Source organism: Phoenix dactylifera, chromosome 6, assembly GCF_009389715.1.
Source record: "Phoenix dactylifera cultivar Barhee BC4 chromosome 6, palm_55x_up_171113_PBpolish2nd_filt_p, whole genome shotgun sequence".
Taxonomy (NCBI): Eukaryota; Viridiplantae; Streptophyta; class Magnoliopsida; order Arecales; family Arecaceae; genus Phoenix; species Phoenix dactylifera.
In genome coordinates this window covers 18275065-18290490 of record NC_052397.1, presented here as the reverse complement: position 1 = coordinate 18290490, position 15426 = coordinate 18275065, and the positions used below count along the sequence as shown (strand labels likewise).

Here is a 15426-nt window from a genome sequence, read left to right as displayed (position 1 = left end):
TGGATTTTCTGAGCTCGGTTGGACGCAAACGTTACATTCTAATGGAAGAAAGTTGCGGAACGAAGGGTTGCTGGGTGGTTGTTTCAAATTTTTGTACTGCTGTAGCTAGCTGAATGCCCATTGGTGAGCTGAGGCATCTCTCATGAGAACGGACAGTCTGACGGTGTAACATACCCGACAATGCTGGTTGACATACCCCCCCCCCCCCCCCCCACTTCCCCTCGCCTTCTGTTTGTATCCCTGGATTTCGTGTTTCGTGGTGCGGCCCGTTAGACCTTACAAACGTTTCCTCTGCCTGGAGACTTCAGCCTGCACAGATCTCAAGCGTTCGATGATCGCGTATCAAGGAAGGCCACAGAAGCAGCATGTATGTACCACAGCACATTGGCATCTGGTTGACCGAGGAGCGCCCCGATAAACCAAACAAGCTCGTTCGTCGAATCAGCAGGTGCGATGGATTACATATTTAACAGAACCTTAAAAGGAATGAAAAGCAGTCATTAACTTCATTATCATCAATATCATAAGCTTAGATCCAACTTCCAAATAACAACCCACCCATTGAAAATACTCAAAGCCCGTGCATGGGGGGTTCAAAAATTGAGGAACCTCCCAATGTCCAGAAAGATCCCCGCACTGGTCGACGGGAATGGGCTCTACGGAACCTATGCACAATGGCTGGAAGTTTGTCATATGCAAAACAAGGGAAGACTTCATAAACATATGGTGTTCTTTTTCTATTTCCCGGTGTTTTAATACCAAACCAACCTTCAAAATGCCGAAAGAGCCAAAAGACCAGCACATACAGCAGGAAACCTTTTATCCGGGTCATGACGGTTCAATTTAAAGCTGTACAGTTGTAAAATGATGCAACCTGGAGGATTGGTTTCAGCTCTTATCAACCACCTCAGCCGGCATGTTCAGATCGAAACGAGCCGCACCTCCAAGAGTATCTGTCCTCGGGCGTTTACGGGAAGAACATCCACTCTCGTCGGAGCTTGATCCATGCAAAATGACAGAATATCTACCCGGCAATGTTGCTCCTATATTAGAAGATTGAAGTCCGTTAGTGGCTTCCAAGGTAATGCTTTTTTAGGCTGCTCCTAATTTAGCTTTCCAGCTAACCAAGAGAACAGAGAGAATATTGAACTTAAGCAAAAACAAAGCAAAACAGGAGAACACCCTATAGCACCGGATACGAGGAGTGTAGATTATTTACTAGTAACTTCATAAAAATAGAAACCGAGCTGCAGAGTCAAATATATGTACCGCTTCCATTTGCAGTGGAATTCCGTTGGGTACAACTGTCTTCAGGATTGGTTTTCACACTCATACTTCGATCAGAATCCCAACAAAGAGAGAGTTCCGATGCCCTTTCAAGGCCCTTGGACTTATATGGAGCAATATTATGAGTCGCACGTTGGAGGGGATACAGCAAGTCATTCTCGATACATTTATACCTGCAAGGATGATATTGTCATTATGTACATATATATGTATGTATGTATACAGAACTTTCTAAAGTGCATACTTACATCTGCTTGCAAAGCCGGTCCACAACATTGGACAGATTGATGACATGACTCATCGTATCCATGACCTCATCATCTGAAAAGTCCTGAAAATCCTTCTCTAAAAACATAGAAAGCTTCTCTACATTTGATTCCAGTTGTTGTTGCTGGTCCTCAAATAGGTTTTGCTTCAAGTCCCTCTCCTCTGTTGTCATTTCCTCCTTGAAGAGCTCATCTCCAAACATGTAAAAAGCAAATGGGTATGAATATGAAAGAACGCGCCTTGATCTAAACAGCCTGTTCAATCCATTAGTCACCCAAGCATAATCCTTGATCTTGGATTCCTTATTTTCTGAGATAGATATTTTTCCCTGAATAGTTTCCTTGAGATTGCTTTCTTGCTTCAGAGAATCTGTGTGAGCCTTGTATCGGTTATGATAGTGCATGTATCGATAAAGGTCACGCCTTGCACGTTCTGTCCTTTTCTCCTGATCATCTTTGAAGCGTCCGCAACTGTGGCCACTGATACTTGACCATGTATGATCTCTCCCAGTAGCACCACCACATAGCCAACTGTATAGAGACATTAAATTATAAACACTGGCCTGTATTATAGTTTGCAGGATATCTTAAAGTTGCTAAAACATACAAAACGTATTAAGTTATGACTGCATGAGGAGCATTATTCACAAAACTATTTATGCAATTCCTGCAACAGATGATTTGCATGACTCAAGCATATATCTCAGAAATTTGAATATTTGCTCTCCTCATTTGTAAGACCTCAAGGAAGCTCCACTTACTAGCAAAACACGCAGACTGCTCATGATAGAAGATGCAGCTCCAAGTTTTTTTTTCAGCATAGCTCAACCATCAAGTTTTAATAGCATATAGACTTCCTGTTGCCATTAGTGATAATTGAGCTCATCTTCCCCAACTATCATTATGGTTACACAGTATCACAGAATGGGATTAATATAGAATACCCTCTATATTCTTTTGCAACATATGGCAACACACGGTCATAACACAGAATTCTCAACTTCATGGAACCCTATGGATAATGACAAAATAATTCTTAATCACAGTCCTAATGTTTAAAGGACCCTCCCAACTGAACTTAGGCACGTATATCTTTTTTTACCTTTTTAACTAATTGCTCTAAGCAAAACTCCCGAAGACACAAAAGGACAAAGCATTACAATTTACAAAACCTATAAACAGTTTAAAATTTTGAAGATCTTAATTTCCACTGTTTCAGATATGCTGATGATACGTATAGAATGCAAACAGAAGTAAATTTTAACACTTATTTACTCATCAAGATCCTCCAATTGGATAATGTAGTTGAGAGTTCAGTGACTTATCTTTCTGATCCTCCTAAACAAGTAATTCTTGCTACAGTCATGATAGATAAATTCACTCTAGTTATCACATTTTCAATTGAACATACTTTTGGTCCACATTGACGCGAATATAAAATGCCAGAGTTATTTATAGGAGGAAAGGCAATAAAATTATGAATCCACTGAATAAATGAGAACGTTGGAAGTATTAGATGCATCCAAGTACATTTTATTTCCAATTCATCAAGATACAAAGAAAGTAGAACCATGGCTTGGTGATATAGAGATGAGAGGAAGAGCTGAATTGGCAACCTCCCATTGTACTGATTTTATTACACTATTGGCTGTAATTACAACCGACTATAAGGTACCGCACTAATCTAAACATTTACAATTAAACAAGCTTTGTCATAATCTAGATTTAATGGAATTTTTTAATCCATGTACAATGTGTCTCTTTATATATGTCACTGAATCAGTTTTGTTTATTTTATTATTATAATTATTGCTATACATTCAGATGATTCTTTTATCCTCATCTTCATAAGTTTCCACCCATTCCCTGCACATGCATTCTAATCTGCTCAAATACTTGGTCTTTTTTTTTTGAAAAAAAATAGCCAGCAAAATGGTTTACTAGATTTTGACTTTTAAACCAGTTGAACCTCTTATAAATACTCCAATATATATCATTCTGAGGAATTGAGTACATACAATTCTAATAGTTTTCCAAATAATACAGATAATATGTATTTATACATTTTTGCATTTATATTTATATATATATATGCAGTCTATATATTTTTTTACATCTAGTAGACTATGAAACAAAAAAAAAAGTGTTAAGATGAGAAAACTGAGATTGCTTCAAAGCATTCATTTAATTCACAAATTTTGATAACCTGGATGGATCCCATGTTATAGTGATTAAATAAAAACCAAGACAAACAATACAAATAAGATGATGGAGCAAATGGTGTTTGTCTATATTTAACTATGCAACCAACGAATAACCAAGACCAAGAAGTTATTACTATACTATCAGGGAGAGGTCAATGAGTATCCCTGTTTTAGTTCTCAGGCAGCAAAGTGGAGCCCAGTTGGCGCACATTGTAATAGGGTTGCAACTCATGTGTAGGGCTGGGTTAAGGGCTAACCCCAACCCAAGCTCTCTCCTAAGTCTATCCTGACCCTACCCGGCCTTGGGTTGGGATTTCTCCAACCCAGTCAAACCCAAACCCATCTTAAGATAAATTCAGGTTTGGTCAAGTTACTATCAGGCTGGGATGCATTGGGTCATATTAATCGGGTTAGGTTGGGTTGAATAGGTTTAATATTGGGAAAGTTTCGGAACATTTTGTTAAATTAATATTTATTAGGTTGAGGCCTCAACTATCCTAAATTTTTCATTGTACACTTATAATTTTATAATTTAACATGAGTCAACATATAGCAACATGAAATATCTAAATAATTTCTATGAAAAATAAATAGGAATTATTTATTTATTTATTTATTTATAAGGTTTGGTAGGGCTTAGGTTGGGTTGTGATTGGCTTAGAGTTTAGGGTTTAGAGTTACAGTTGGGCTCATATTGGGTCTAACTCAACCCCCAACTCAATTGAGCTGGAGAACAAGTTGGGATTTTTTAACTTACCCAATTGCACCCCTATGTTGTAATATTGCAACACCATAAGGGCACAAATTATTTGCAATCAACAATATAATTCGCATTTGCATTCTTTTAAATAGAGTCATTTAACTTAGGTGAGTTGTGATGATAACTAGTAGCTTGTAAGACCATGGTTGAATTGTAATGGTTTATAAGCTACTATACCCAAAAAAATGCACATTGCAGAATGCATTTGACTTGCATTTGTATACTATTAGCATAGAACACCATGGTTAAGTATTGAAAGGTTACTCTCATATCCCAAATTTCATTTTTGTTTACTAAAATTTGTATTTTAGCATTATCCCTGCTGCTGCTTCTAAACTAGGGCAAAAAAAGTGAAGCTAAGCATAAAATACAAAATGAATCTTACTCAATATTTGGTAAATCTACTGCATATCTCAAAGATGATATGCTAAAACAAGGAACAGAAATGGGCTTGGAGTTCGGTATCTTTTCTCCATAAACAATAAGTGATGGGACAGGATTTTGTCAATATCTAACCTAGATCAAATCTGAGGTTGTTAACTGGCCACATTCCAAGAGTGAGCCTGATACAACCTTGCCCTCGAGGAAGTGTAGTCCAATCCCAACCTGAATTAGATTTTTTTAAAGCTTGCCCAAATGTTAGACTCCTTGTTGGCCTCAATCCCAAAAATTGCCTCCTTCAAGCCTATCTTAGCCGGACTCAATTGTCTCAGCAAGTAGTCATGGCTCAAACCGTCAATGAACTCCTCAAATTGGTTTTGTATATGATAAAATCGATAACAATAAGAAGAAAATTCATAATCAGCAAAGTTGATGTCCAAGGAGCAGCAGACAAGCATATTCTTGTTCCAGGTTAATCTTGGGTCTGAGCACGATTGGCCCTTAATTGGCCTGAAGTACTTTGCTGCCTATAGAGGGGGATGAGAGCTTTTACTCTCCTATTTTCCTCCAAAGTAACAATTGACCAGCAATCAGCCACCTTCTTATTATGAGGATGGATCCCACTTCATTATTGAATAGATAAGCCTAGCATTCTTGGTTACAAAACATAAATGCAAAATTTGATACCAACAACTTTGTTCGAGGGTCTTTCTACAAACATTTTTTTGGTGGACAAACATGTCGTTCCACACAAACCTGCAACCTTTGGGCTCTTATAATGAGCAATATAACAACAATTATAAAAGAAATCATAAGAATAAACAAATCAAAAATCAAGATAAGGATTCATGCAGTTTGGCGAAACACATCCATGGGAAGACAATGCAAATGATGAAGATTACCAAGTTACAAGGGGAGACATCAACTCGACTATGAACATGAGAATGCATAAAAGTGTCTCTTAGCTCACTAATTTTGGGAAAAACAGCACTCAAGACCAGCCCTTGAGGATGGAACGAGTTTTTTTTTTCTTGAATAAGCTCCCAAATGCTCCAAGAGCCCCCTAGGAAATGAGCTGCTTCCTTTTCTCCATTTATCTCTTTTCTCCCTCGTTCTTATTTATTTTTCTACAACCTTCAACCCTCTCTAACACAATGTTTGGATTGACCGGCAAAAGAGGAAGAGAAGAGAGAAAAGCTCGTTAAGTTATATTCTCCGTTTGGATAGTTAAATAAGGTGAGAAGACAAGAAGTTACATTCTCCTGTTAGGATAGTTAATGAGGAAAGAAGAGAAGAGAAACTAAGAGATGAGGTTCCTCTCCTAACCCACCTTTTGTTTCACTCCAAAAACAAAAAGATTTGGAGAGACGAGAAACTATCTTTCACTTCTCTTCCTTTCTTTAGTGTCCAAAGTTCTCTTCTCTTTTTTTCCCTTCTTTTCTTTCCTCCCCTATGTATCCAAACAGGATAAGTCAAAACCAAGCAGGGTATGATAAATCAGGGTAGGTAAGTGATGTAAGATAAAAAGAGTAAGCCAACTAACTTGCCATGGGTTAACACTAAACCCCAACACTCCTTTCATGTTAGTGATGGACCGATCTGGTAAGATTTCAATTTGAGTCCAAGACGAACTCCTAAAAGAATGACAATCCATGTCAAATTCCCATCATATCATAAGATCCACTAATTGGCCAACTGGTAATTTGCACCAAACTATCAATATTTCGGCAACCCAAATAGAGTATGTTGTAACAGAACAAAATGACATCAATCTCTTTCATTCTTTTAGAACCCTTTTGGAACCTATCCAAATAAAGTTGCTTTATAGATGACTGCATCAATTGTATTTGCTTAACAAAACTCCTTGAGTTTAATAATATTGCCTAAACTCAAGATATAGACCTATATTGTTTTACACTGGATGAAGCACAAGAAATGAAATAGCACTTACCTTTGGTTCTAATAGCCTACACATTGCTATATTAGATCTGAATCTCACTTCGGCTTTGTAGAATGCAATGCAACTTTTCCGATTTGATATTTGTGGCATACAAAATGCTTGAGCCACATATATTACTGTACAAGAAAACAAACATGGCCTAGTGCCCCCCCCCTCGACACACAACACAAAAAAAGAAGAAAAGGTGCACACTTCACAAGGACAACATAACACTGTCCTTCATCTTTGAATTAATCGTTCTTATGAAATTTCAGCATTAATATGATCATGGCCCAAGGTGCCTTAGTTGTGTCATCTAATCAAGAAAGGTTGTATAAATTAGGACAATACCTAGTTTTTGAGTTCAGACCATAAATGAGGTTGGGCATTGCATACTTTTCTGGTCTACAGTACTCAACATGGAACTGAAAGCTCTTTCTTCTCTGGACATCCTTTTGTCAGGTAAATAGGATGTATTCCAAATGATCTCTACATTTATTCATGCGACCACTTGATCTTTCCCATGGAGGTCCTCTTCCTCATTTTTGTCATTGCAGTAGTCACATTCAATGATCAGCTTACGAATCTGCTAGAAAAGATGAGTTGCTTCCACACTTATAAAGCATGACAACTTTTGATTTCTAACCTTTCCTCTATTGGCCTAATATGTTCCCCAGCAAGTTCTAGCATAAGCCTAGCGCTTCAAATAGACTATAAGTGATGTCTTGGTCATTACACTTCTCTATTTGCCAAGCCACAACATGCATCTTGAGTACCGAAAGTTTAATTCCCCACTGCATCATCTTGAATTTATGATATCAACTCAGTAACATGCATACTGTGAGGGATGCTTCCTTCTCAAACAACCACGTCTATATAGCCTATTTATTATATTACCTGTTGATGTTCTATAACAGCTTCCTCACACTGTTGCAGATTGGTGAAAATTTAAGATGAATTATTGTTCATATTGCCAGGCAAGAATCAGATTTTAACAATCATTTAATTTTCTCTAAATTGTTTTTTTTTCATTTGTTTATTTGTGTGCCACTAGCGCAACCACCACAAATATGTAACTGCTTTTAGCTTCTCCAAAGCAAACCGGACCCTTGTTGTTCAGATACCTGATGCTGACTATAATAACTTGGATAGCTAGCTACCTGATTAAAAATGTAACCAAGATTAATCTTGCCATGAAAATCAAGGACATTGAGCTCAAATCTAAAACAAATTTGTCTGGAACATATGGTTGTCCATCACAACTATATTCTTGATAGCAGGAGACAAAAAAAATCATTAAGGTTAAATGACTTAGTATCAACTTGACTACCACCTATACGACCCAAATATGGTCATACATGAGAAAACTTTATAACTTGGTAAGGAAAAAGAAAACAGATCCATTCTAGGTCAACAAGCATGATAACACCTACAAAATAAGGGCTTGGATAGGAAGAACACACTAGCACTGTAGGATTAGATGTTATGGTTCATTCCATCTAAATAGATTTGCACTTATAGTGATTTTCATTTCACAAAAAGATTTTATATAGTGAGCAACTCTTGATTTAGAGAAAAGGGTTTACGCATATAAACACCTCTTCATTTCGACAACAATGCTAAGAAATCAGGCATTAACATCATCTAGAAAGCTTACAACAAGGTTTGCAATCTGGGTATTGGGTGATGTACAGGTCTGATATCAGGTTGGTAACACCATATCGTATAGATAGAAGCGTTTTAATCGAGTACTGATTCATTATTTTTTAATTCTTTTCAATTATAGTTATTTTAAGGTTTAGAGATCTTGAAAATGTGATTTTAAGATTATTTTAATATTATTTTATTTCATATTAGTCCCAAACACCGTATAATTACCTGACGACCATAAGTCAAAAATCACGTAATTCATTACCACAAATTACATAAAGTAAATCTACACTTTTTAAAACTTTTATAATATATTTATAAATATATTAGTGACTTTATTATTTAATTTTACCTAATATATGTGGTAATTTATAAAATAATGTGAAAACTAAGCATGTTGCCCTAGATAATGTGCTAATTACCAATACACATTGCTATATTTTTCAAAACCTTTAGGGCCTGTTTGGATTTTCTTGCATGACTGGGCTGAAAATTTTGTAAAATTCGTGGATTGAGCCAGCACAACTAGCAGGATCGCAGGCTACATACTAGGTTAGGCCTGTATTCATAAAATACCCAAAGGTATCTTTGGAGTGGGCCGGCATCAAAGGTTTAAAGATAAAAAGACAAAGAAAGGTTTTTTTTTTTTTGTAAACAAAGCCCCAGGGCGAACGCAGGGGCAAGAACCATTCCACGAGTAAAGTAGAGAGCCATCTGATCAGCTCTCACTCGCTCCAAAAGCTCCTTCAGAAAAAAGTTTCTCCATACAACATTAGATCTCCGAAAATTTGCTGTCCAATCAGCAGCCTGATTACATTCTCTATAGACATGGTAACCTTGGCATTATGAAAGCTTCCAAGTAGCACCTAATTTTCTCAATAGTAGCTCTCATATCCTAGGTCAGTTCCACCAACCCACTTACCATGTTGGCTAGAGTTAGCGAATCAGTCTCAAGGTGAACATCAGCATTCTTGTGCCACTCCTTGGCAAACAACTAAGCACTTGGACTACTTCCTTGATATCCAGCAACAACTGTGTGGGGCATAAGGGGTTGCTGGCCTGTGACAAGCTCGAATGGGCTCTTGTTTGAGGAAGAGCTCTTTTGTAAGTTGAAGCAGAATTGAGCAACGTCTAGCAAGTTTACCCAATTCTTCTGGTTGGCACTTACGAAGTGCCTAAGGTATTCTTCAAGTAAGGCATTGAAGCGCTCGGTCTGGCCATCGGTCTGAGGGTGACTACTCGTTGAGAAGTTTAAGAGGGGCTGCGCCTATTAGACTTCCATAGTAATACATTATCAAGCGTGTGGCATTTCTTCAAAAGATGACACTAGAGGCAAAGACAAGGAAAACGAGGGCGATAGTCGGTATAGGTCGGACCCCTTCAAAAAGCCAGGAATAGTGGTCCGCTTACTTCGACAGAGTCATAGAGGCTTTTCACCGAACTAGAGTGGTTTGATCCGAAACCAAACAACAAACGACTGTCAAACATTAAAGTATGTCCACGCTTAGTAACACTTGTTGGGTCTATATGCCCATAAGGTTGCCCATGACCGAAAGATCAATCATAACACAATTGTCAGATTAGAACTATCTCAGTTGGAGGGTGCCAACACTTGTTTTTAGATCTTGTGAGACGGAATGAGAGTCAAGCCAACCCTCTTTCCATTCTTCGGATTACATAAGACCCTAGCAATCCATATAAATTTGAGGGCCTAGTCAAAAATTGATAGCCAAGAGGTCACCTAATCTGAGTATTATATAAATGTTCAATTTATTATACAAAGAAAAGAGACAAATTTAAGCTGATGAACCCACTAAAAATGACAATCAGGTAGATGCTCATAAAAGAGGACAATTTTATATGGGAACCTAACATGAGTGTCCAATGTCCAAGTGTCTAGAAGAGTTAGACAATGGAACCTTCAAGAAACTTGACAGAGAGACATTCATAACATAAAGATGTTGCAGTAAATAAGTAAAAAAACAATTCATTTAATGCATAATGTGATCAATCATTTCTTTTTAATCAATGGAATTGATAAAACCTTTGTTATATATTATATTAGACCCGAGAGCCTCTAGGAATGGTTGCCAAAAGGAGATATATAAATGTAATGACAACAGGTTTGTTATTTGAAGTCTCATGAAGTGTCCAGGAGTTTTAATTGTAAACACTCATCGAAAACCCAAATTTTGGACTGCCCATGTAACATTATAGTAGAAAGTAAGGATTTAAGTGGCTGCTAGCATGGGGCATACTGGCCACTGGTCAGCAAAAGCCACGTTATGCTAAAAAAAAATAAGGAAAAGAAAAAAGAAAAAAATGTTCTGCGCAGTAAGAAGCAGCCCTAAGACATATGAACATGTGATGTACCAGCGTAAGCATGGGTCGGTACCTCGTGATATGCAGAATACTAGATCATGTACGGCTAGTGTGCACACCAGCCTAGCATGGTATGGCATGGCTGGCATGAACCAGCACTTAAAACCTTGCTAGGAAGTATATGGCATTCCAATAACCTCCATCATTTCTATTGATGCACTATACAAGCAATGGATAGTCAGACATATTATTGAAAGAGATCACATGCAAGTTATCAAGTTAGTAATTAGGAAACATTAGATCAAAAAGGAAAAAAGAAATCTTAATGGAGTTCAAATGTAGCATGTCATGTTTGAAGAAATGTCACTCTAACAAATGAATAGTCAGAAGAAAAATAAACAAGAACAAAACATAAGAACACTTACCAAAATGCTTGTCCGCAAATGCATGCAACTAAGTTGCAGCCACCATTCTTTTCAACAGGCTTGTGACACTTTGGGCAGGGTTTTGTGTTAACTGTGATCCAATTCACAGTCTCTGATTCATCCTGGCATTTCCTGGTCCATAGCTCCCACATCAGGCATGAACAAGGAGAATGTGCTTGTGATAAGCAATTGAAACAAAACTGCAGCCCACATGCACACTCCACCTCACAATCAGTATCACCCTCAACACGTATAGCATTCCCACAATGTGGTACACTGGGGCACCATTTAACCTTATTATTGTCCTCAATATAAGATTCAAGCAGAAATCGGTCAAAACGGTCTGCAATATCCGGATGTCTTGCACTGACTAAATTCCTAACAACTGACTCATCACAAACAGCATTACACTTAGGAGCAATGCACCTTATGCGCCGACTTTGCCCTTCATTTATCTTGACAATGAAATGTTCCGTCCAACCTACAGAAATTACAAAAGAACCAAGTCAATGGTCCATCAGTCAAAAAAGAAGAAGAAAATGGCACAAGGATCTGAGGGTGAAGCGTAATCAACATACATACATCAAGATTAAACAAATTTCTCCACGAGAAAAATAAATAGGAGAAAAAAAAACGGTTATTATTTAGCAGACTGACGAGCTACCATAAATTGGAATGCTGGATAATGTAGAGAAAACTTTGAAAATTAAAGAACTTAATAGCAATAGATTTCAGACCTTGAAATTTGTCTTATTATATGGGCGAATGCACCATATTTTCCATAAAAGATCATGAAGTGTTGATGAGTTTTGCCGGTTCCTTAGGAACTGATTTAGAGTTCATGGCCGAGCCAATGATGAGCAAGAGCCATGTAGAGGTAGGCTTAACAAGAAAGTTTTTCTGTCTTGTACTGTTTAACATATAGCTCAACAAAGAAGATCTATACAGAAGTGAAGATACCATTACTCAGAGCATGTTTAAAAGTTGCTTTCAGGTCATCTATTTTTCGAAAAAAAAAAATTACATAAACTCAGGGACAGTTACAAATGCTTGAAATAAGGAGAGAAGACTTACAATCATTACAATAGTCGTGCCCACAATCCATCTTTGTGACTGTGCTCGAAGAAACATCTTCGAAACAGACATTACATCTCACCGGGTCAGATGAGCTAGACAAGTCAAGGTCTTTATGCTGAATGATGGTCACTCCTGCCTCTGAGAATAATCGCTCTTTCCCTTTTTGATCAAGCAACTCAAAGATCCTCTCCACATCCCAGCGGTAATGGATTAGCAGGGTCCTCGCATGCTGCTCCCTTAGAGATAACAAATCCATCACCTTTCTCAAATCCTCCTTCTGCAATAATCAGAAAACCATTGAAAACAATGAATCAAATACTAAGCAACATGATTATCGAAACAAAATCATCAACCTATCAGGGAAAAGTACATTACCTGCGCTGCCAAAAGAGACTCCTTTGTGATAACCTACAATAAATCAGCGGAGGATAAAAGGAAAATTACAATATATCAAAAAAGGCAGCCTTTCGATGTCACAAAAAAGAAAGGAAGAGAAATTGCACGCTAATTTCAGCTGCAGGGAGTTATATTTTCTTTCAAACCCGCCTTTATTCCCGTTATAATTTAGAAAGAAGCGTTATTTGAGCAGACGATCTCGAAAATTTATTATAAGAACGAATCTTAACATGGCAGACAGATAAAAATTTGGGGGAAAAGCAATCCAAACAGAGGGATCAAGAAACCGATACCCGAGATGCACACTGAAGAATCCAGGCAAAAGAAAACCCTAGGGGAGCCCATGGAAGGGATAAAAGAGATGGCGGAGACAGGGAAGAGAGACCTCACCGATGAGACGGACCACTGGCAGTCCTCCTCGTGGCCGTCCTCGAGACCCTGAAGGACGGTCTCCTCGAGGACATCATCCTGATCGCTGAAGTAGCAGCCCGCTCCCTCCGGATCGCTCGATGACGGGAAATCGTCGTCTTCCGCCATGCGAGAGAGAGAGAGAGAAAGAGAGGGAGAGACAGATAGAGAGGAAGAGGGGACGAGTCGAGACGGTGGGGCGGCTCGATTGATTCGAGGAGATCGGATTGGAGGTTGGGAAGAGGGGGGGGGGGTAAGAAGAGGAGGAAGCTTGGCGACGAAGGAACGATGGATAGAGAGGACGAATTAAAAGAGATCGGAAGCGAGAGATAAGGGGTGGGGAGGAGGGGGGTTGCGAAGGGGTAAAGAGGAGGGCGAGCGTCCCTCTGGTTTGGGGAAGGGGGAGGGGAGGGTTAGCCTCCTTGCTGGTTTTCAGTTATTATTATTATTTTTATTTCCCAAATATTCTTACTAAAACTGACTTGTTTCCTCTTTTGCAACCCACGTATGCATACCTGGCCCTCTTTCTCGCTTTTAGTCAACTATATAAATACAAACGAATCCATTATTTTCAAAATACTCCTATGCAAAATATTTTTATAATATATATTCTTTTAAAAATATCCCTACTGAATATTTCATGCGCCTTGCAACCACGCAAACAAATGGAGAGGGCAGGCTGGCTCTGGAAAGCTTTTGCAGGTGATTTCGTCGTTTCCCTTGGTCCCGAAAACACACACACATATCCATGTCTTCCACCTCTCTTGGCTCTCCTTCTTCTGCTGTTTTGTTTGGCGATCCGCGACAACATAAAAGCTTCTCAGCATGACCGACATTGGCAATCGAGCTATTTTTTAAACAAGCCATAATATTTTCTTGGTTTAAGTTTCATTAACTTAAGAGTTCAAAATCATTCACAATCACCAAAATTGGCTCATGATCAGCCCCACTAAGCCTGTGCTGTAGTATTCCCTAATCTACATAGGCCATAGGCTGGATCCATTTTGATACGATTTGTAGTAATTTAGGACCTTATCTGAAATAGATAGTCGAATGGTATTATTTAGATTTTTTGACCTTATATAAATATTTAAAAAAAATTCAATTAATAATACTTATGCGACTACATGCACGAGCTCGTCCACGCAAGCAATTGGCAGCAAGAAGTTTCCGAACATGATGCATCACCTTCTTCATCTTGGGGTCATGCAATTGGGCATGGCCGGTGTGACTACCGTGAGCTCGAGAAATTCGGAGACAAACACAAAGACGGTTTTCTACCATGCAATCGCCAACTACAGGCGTGGATCCTAGCATTGAGTCAGGTGACATTGCCGACTACTTCTACAACGGCTTCCACGTCAATCTCCGCAGCCCAGGGATCAATCGCCGGGAGATTCGGACAACCTTGCTGCATCTCCCCAGTGTTCATACTAGCTGCTTGCGTATTCAGCTCCGGCATTATCCCTTTCATCTCCAAAAGATACATGTCACAACATGTTCCCAACCTTGAGATTCTGAACTCCGACTCCACTTGTGTTCATCAAATTGGGTGTGATTCTGAACTTTATTCTCTATGAACACCGGAAGACAGATCAAACACTTGGACAAGATTTCTCAACGCCATGTTTGTGGAGACAAATCAAGCTGCCAGACATTAATCGGCTGATGGTCGTGTAAAGAAGATTTGCTCTGGAATTGAAGCAAGAAGCAGCACATAAATTCACTTGCAAGTATTAGATGCTGAATCAATTCTTTGTTCAAAGGATTGCTCGAAATATTCTCCTTGTCAAGAAGGAAGAGTTATTGTGGCTACTCAAAATTCTTGTAATCTCCACTCCTATGATCATTTTCTGAAAGTTTCAACGTGTTCATGGACAATAAGCTGACTGTCCTAATTCACTGGATTCTTATTTGTTTTCTAGGTCATTGGGATTAATTTTTGGGGTGATAAAAGGTAGTGGAAATATGTGTGATGTCTTCTTCTTCTTCTTCTTTTGCTACAACAGATTCATACAAGTCTAATGCGAATACATCTAAAAAAGTCAAAAAGTAGCAAATCCCGGAACGCTCTAGGCAACTCCTCACCAATCCAAAGCACTCTCTTAGAGTGATTTGCCACAAACGAAGCCACCCAATCTGCAGCTTCATTGGCCTCTCTGTAGACATGCTTGGCCTGGAAGGCGACGTCTCTACCTACCATGCCCTAAATGTCCCAGAGCAGTAGATGGGAGCCACGCATGCCACCTGTGCACCTCTAGATCTATCTAATCACCATAGCTGAGTCATTTTCGAGCAGCACTGCGTTCGC

General features: G+C 38.7%; 1 protein-coding gene across 2 annotated transcripts; it reads right to left on the bottom strand.

The window, feature by feature from the left end:
* Window positions 1–477: 477 nt before the first annotated feature.
* LOC103707484 (probable E3 ubiquitin-protein ligase ARI2) lies at window positions 478–13524 on the bottom strand. 2 transcript variants are annotated; one of them, XM_008791988.4, is made up of 7 exons: window positions 13098–13524; window positions 12687–12719; window positions 12309–12588; window positions 11235–11715; window positions 1536–2084; window positions 1270–1460; window positions 478–1043 (listed from the first exon to the last, which is right to left on the bottom strand). In XM_008791988.4, the coding sequence occupies exons 1-7, from the start codon at window positions 13242–13244 to the stop codon at window positions 889–891; spliced, it is 1836 nt and encodes a 611-aa protein (XP_008790210.1). In that variant the 5' UTR covers window positions 13245–13524; the 3' UTR covers window positions 478–888. The 2 variants fall into 2 exon arrangements, with proteins under 2 accessions (XP_008790210.1, XP_008790211.1); XM_008791989.4 differs by lacking the exon at window positions 12687–12719.
* Window positions 13525–15426: the final 1902 nt, after the last annotated feature.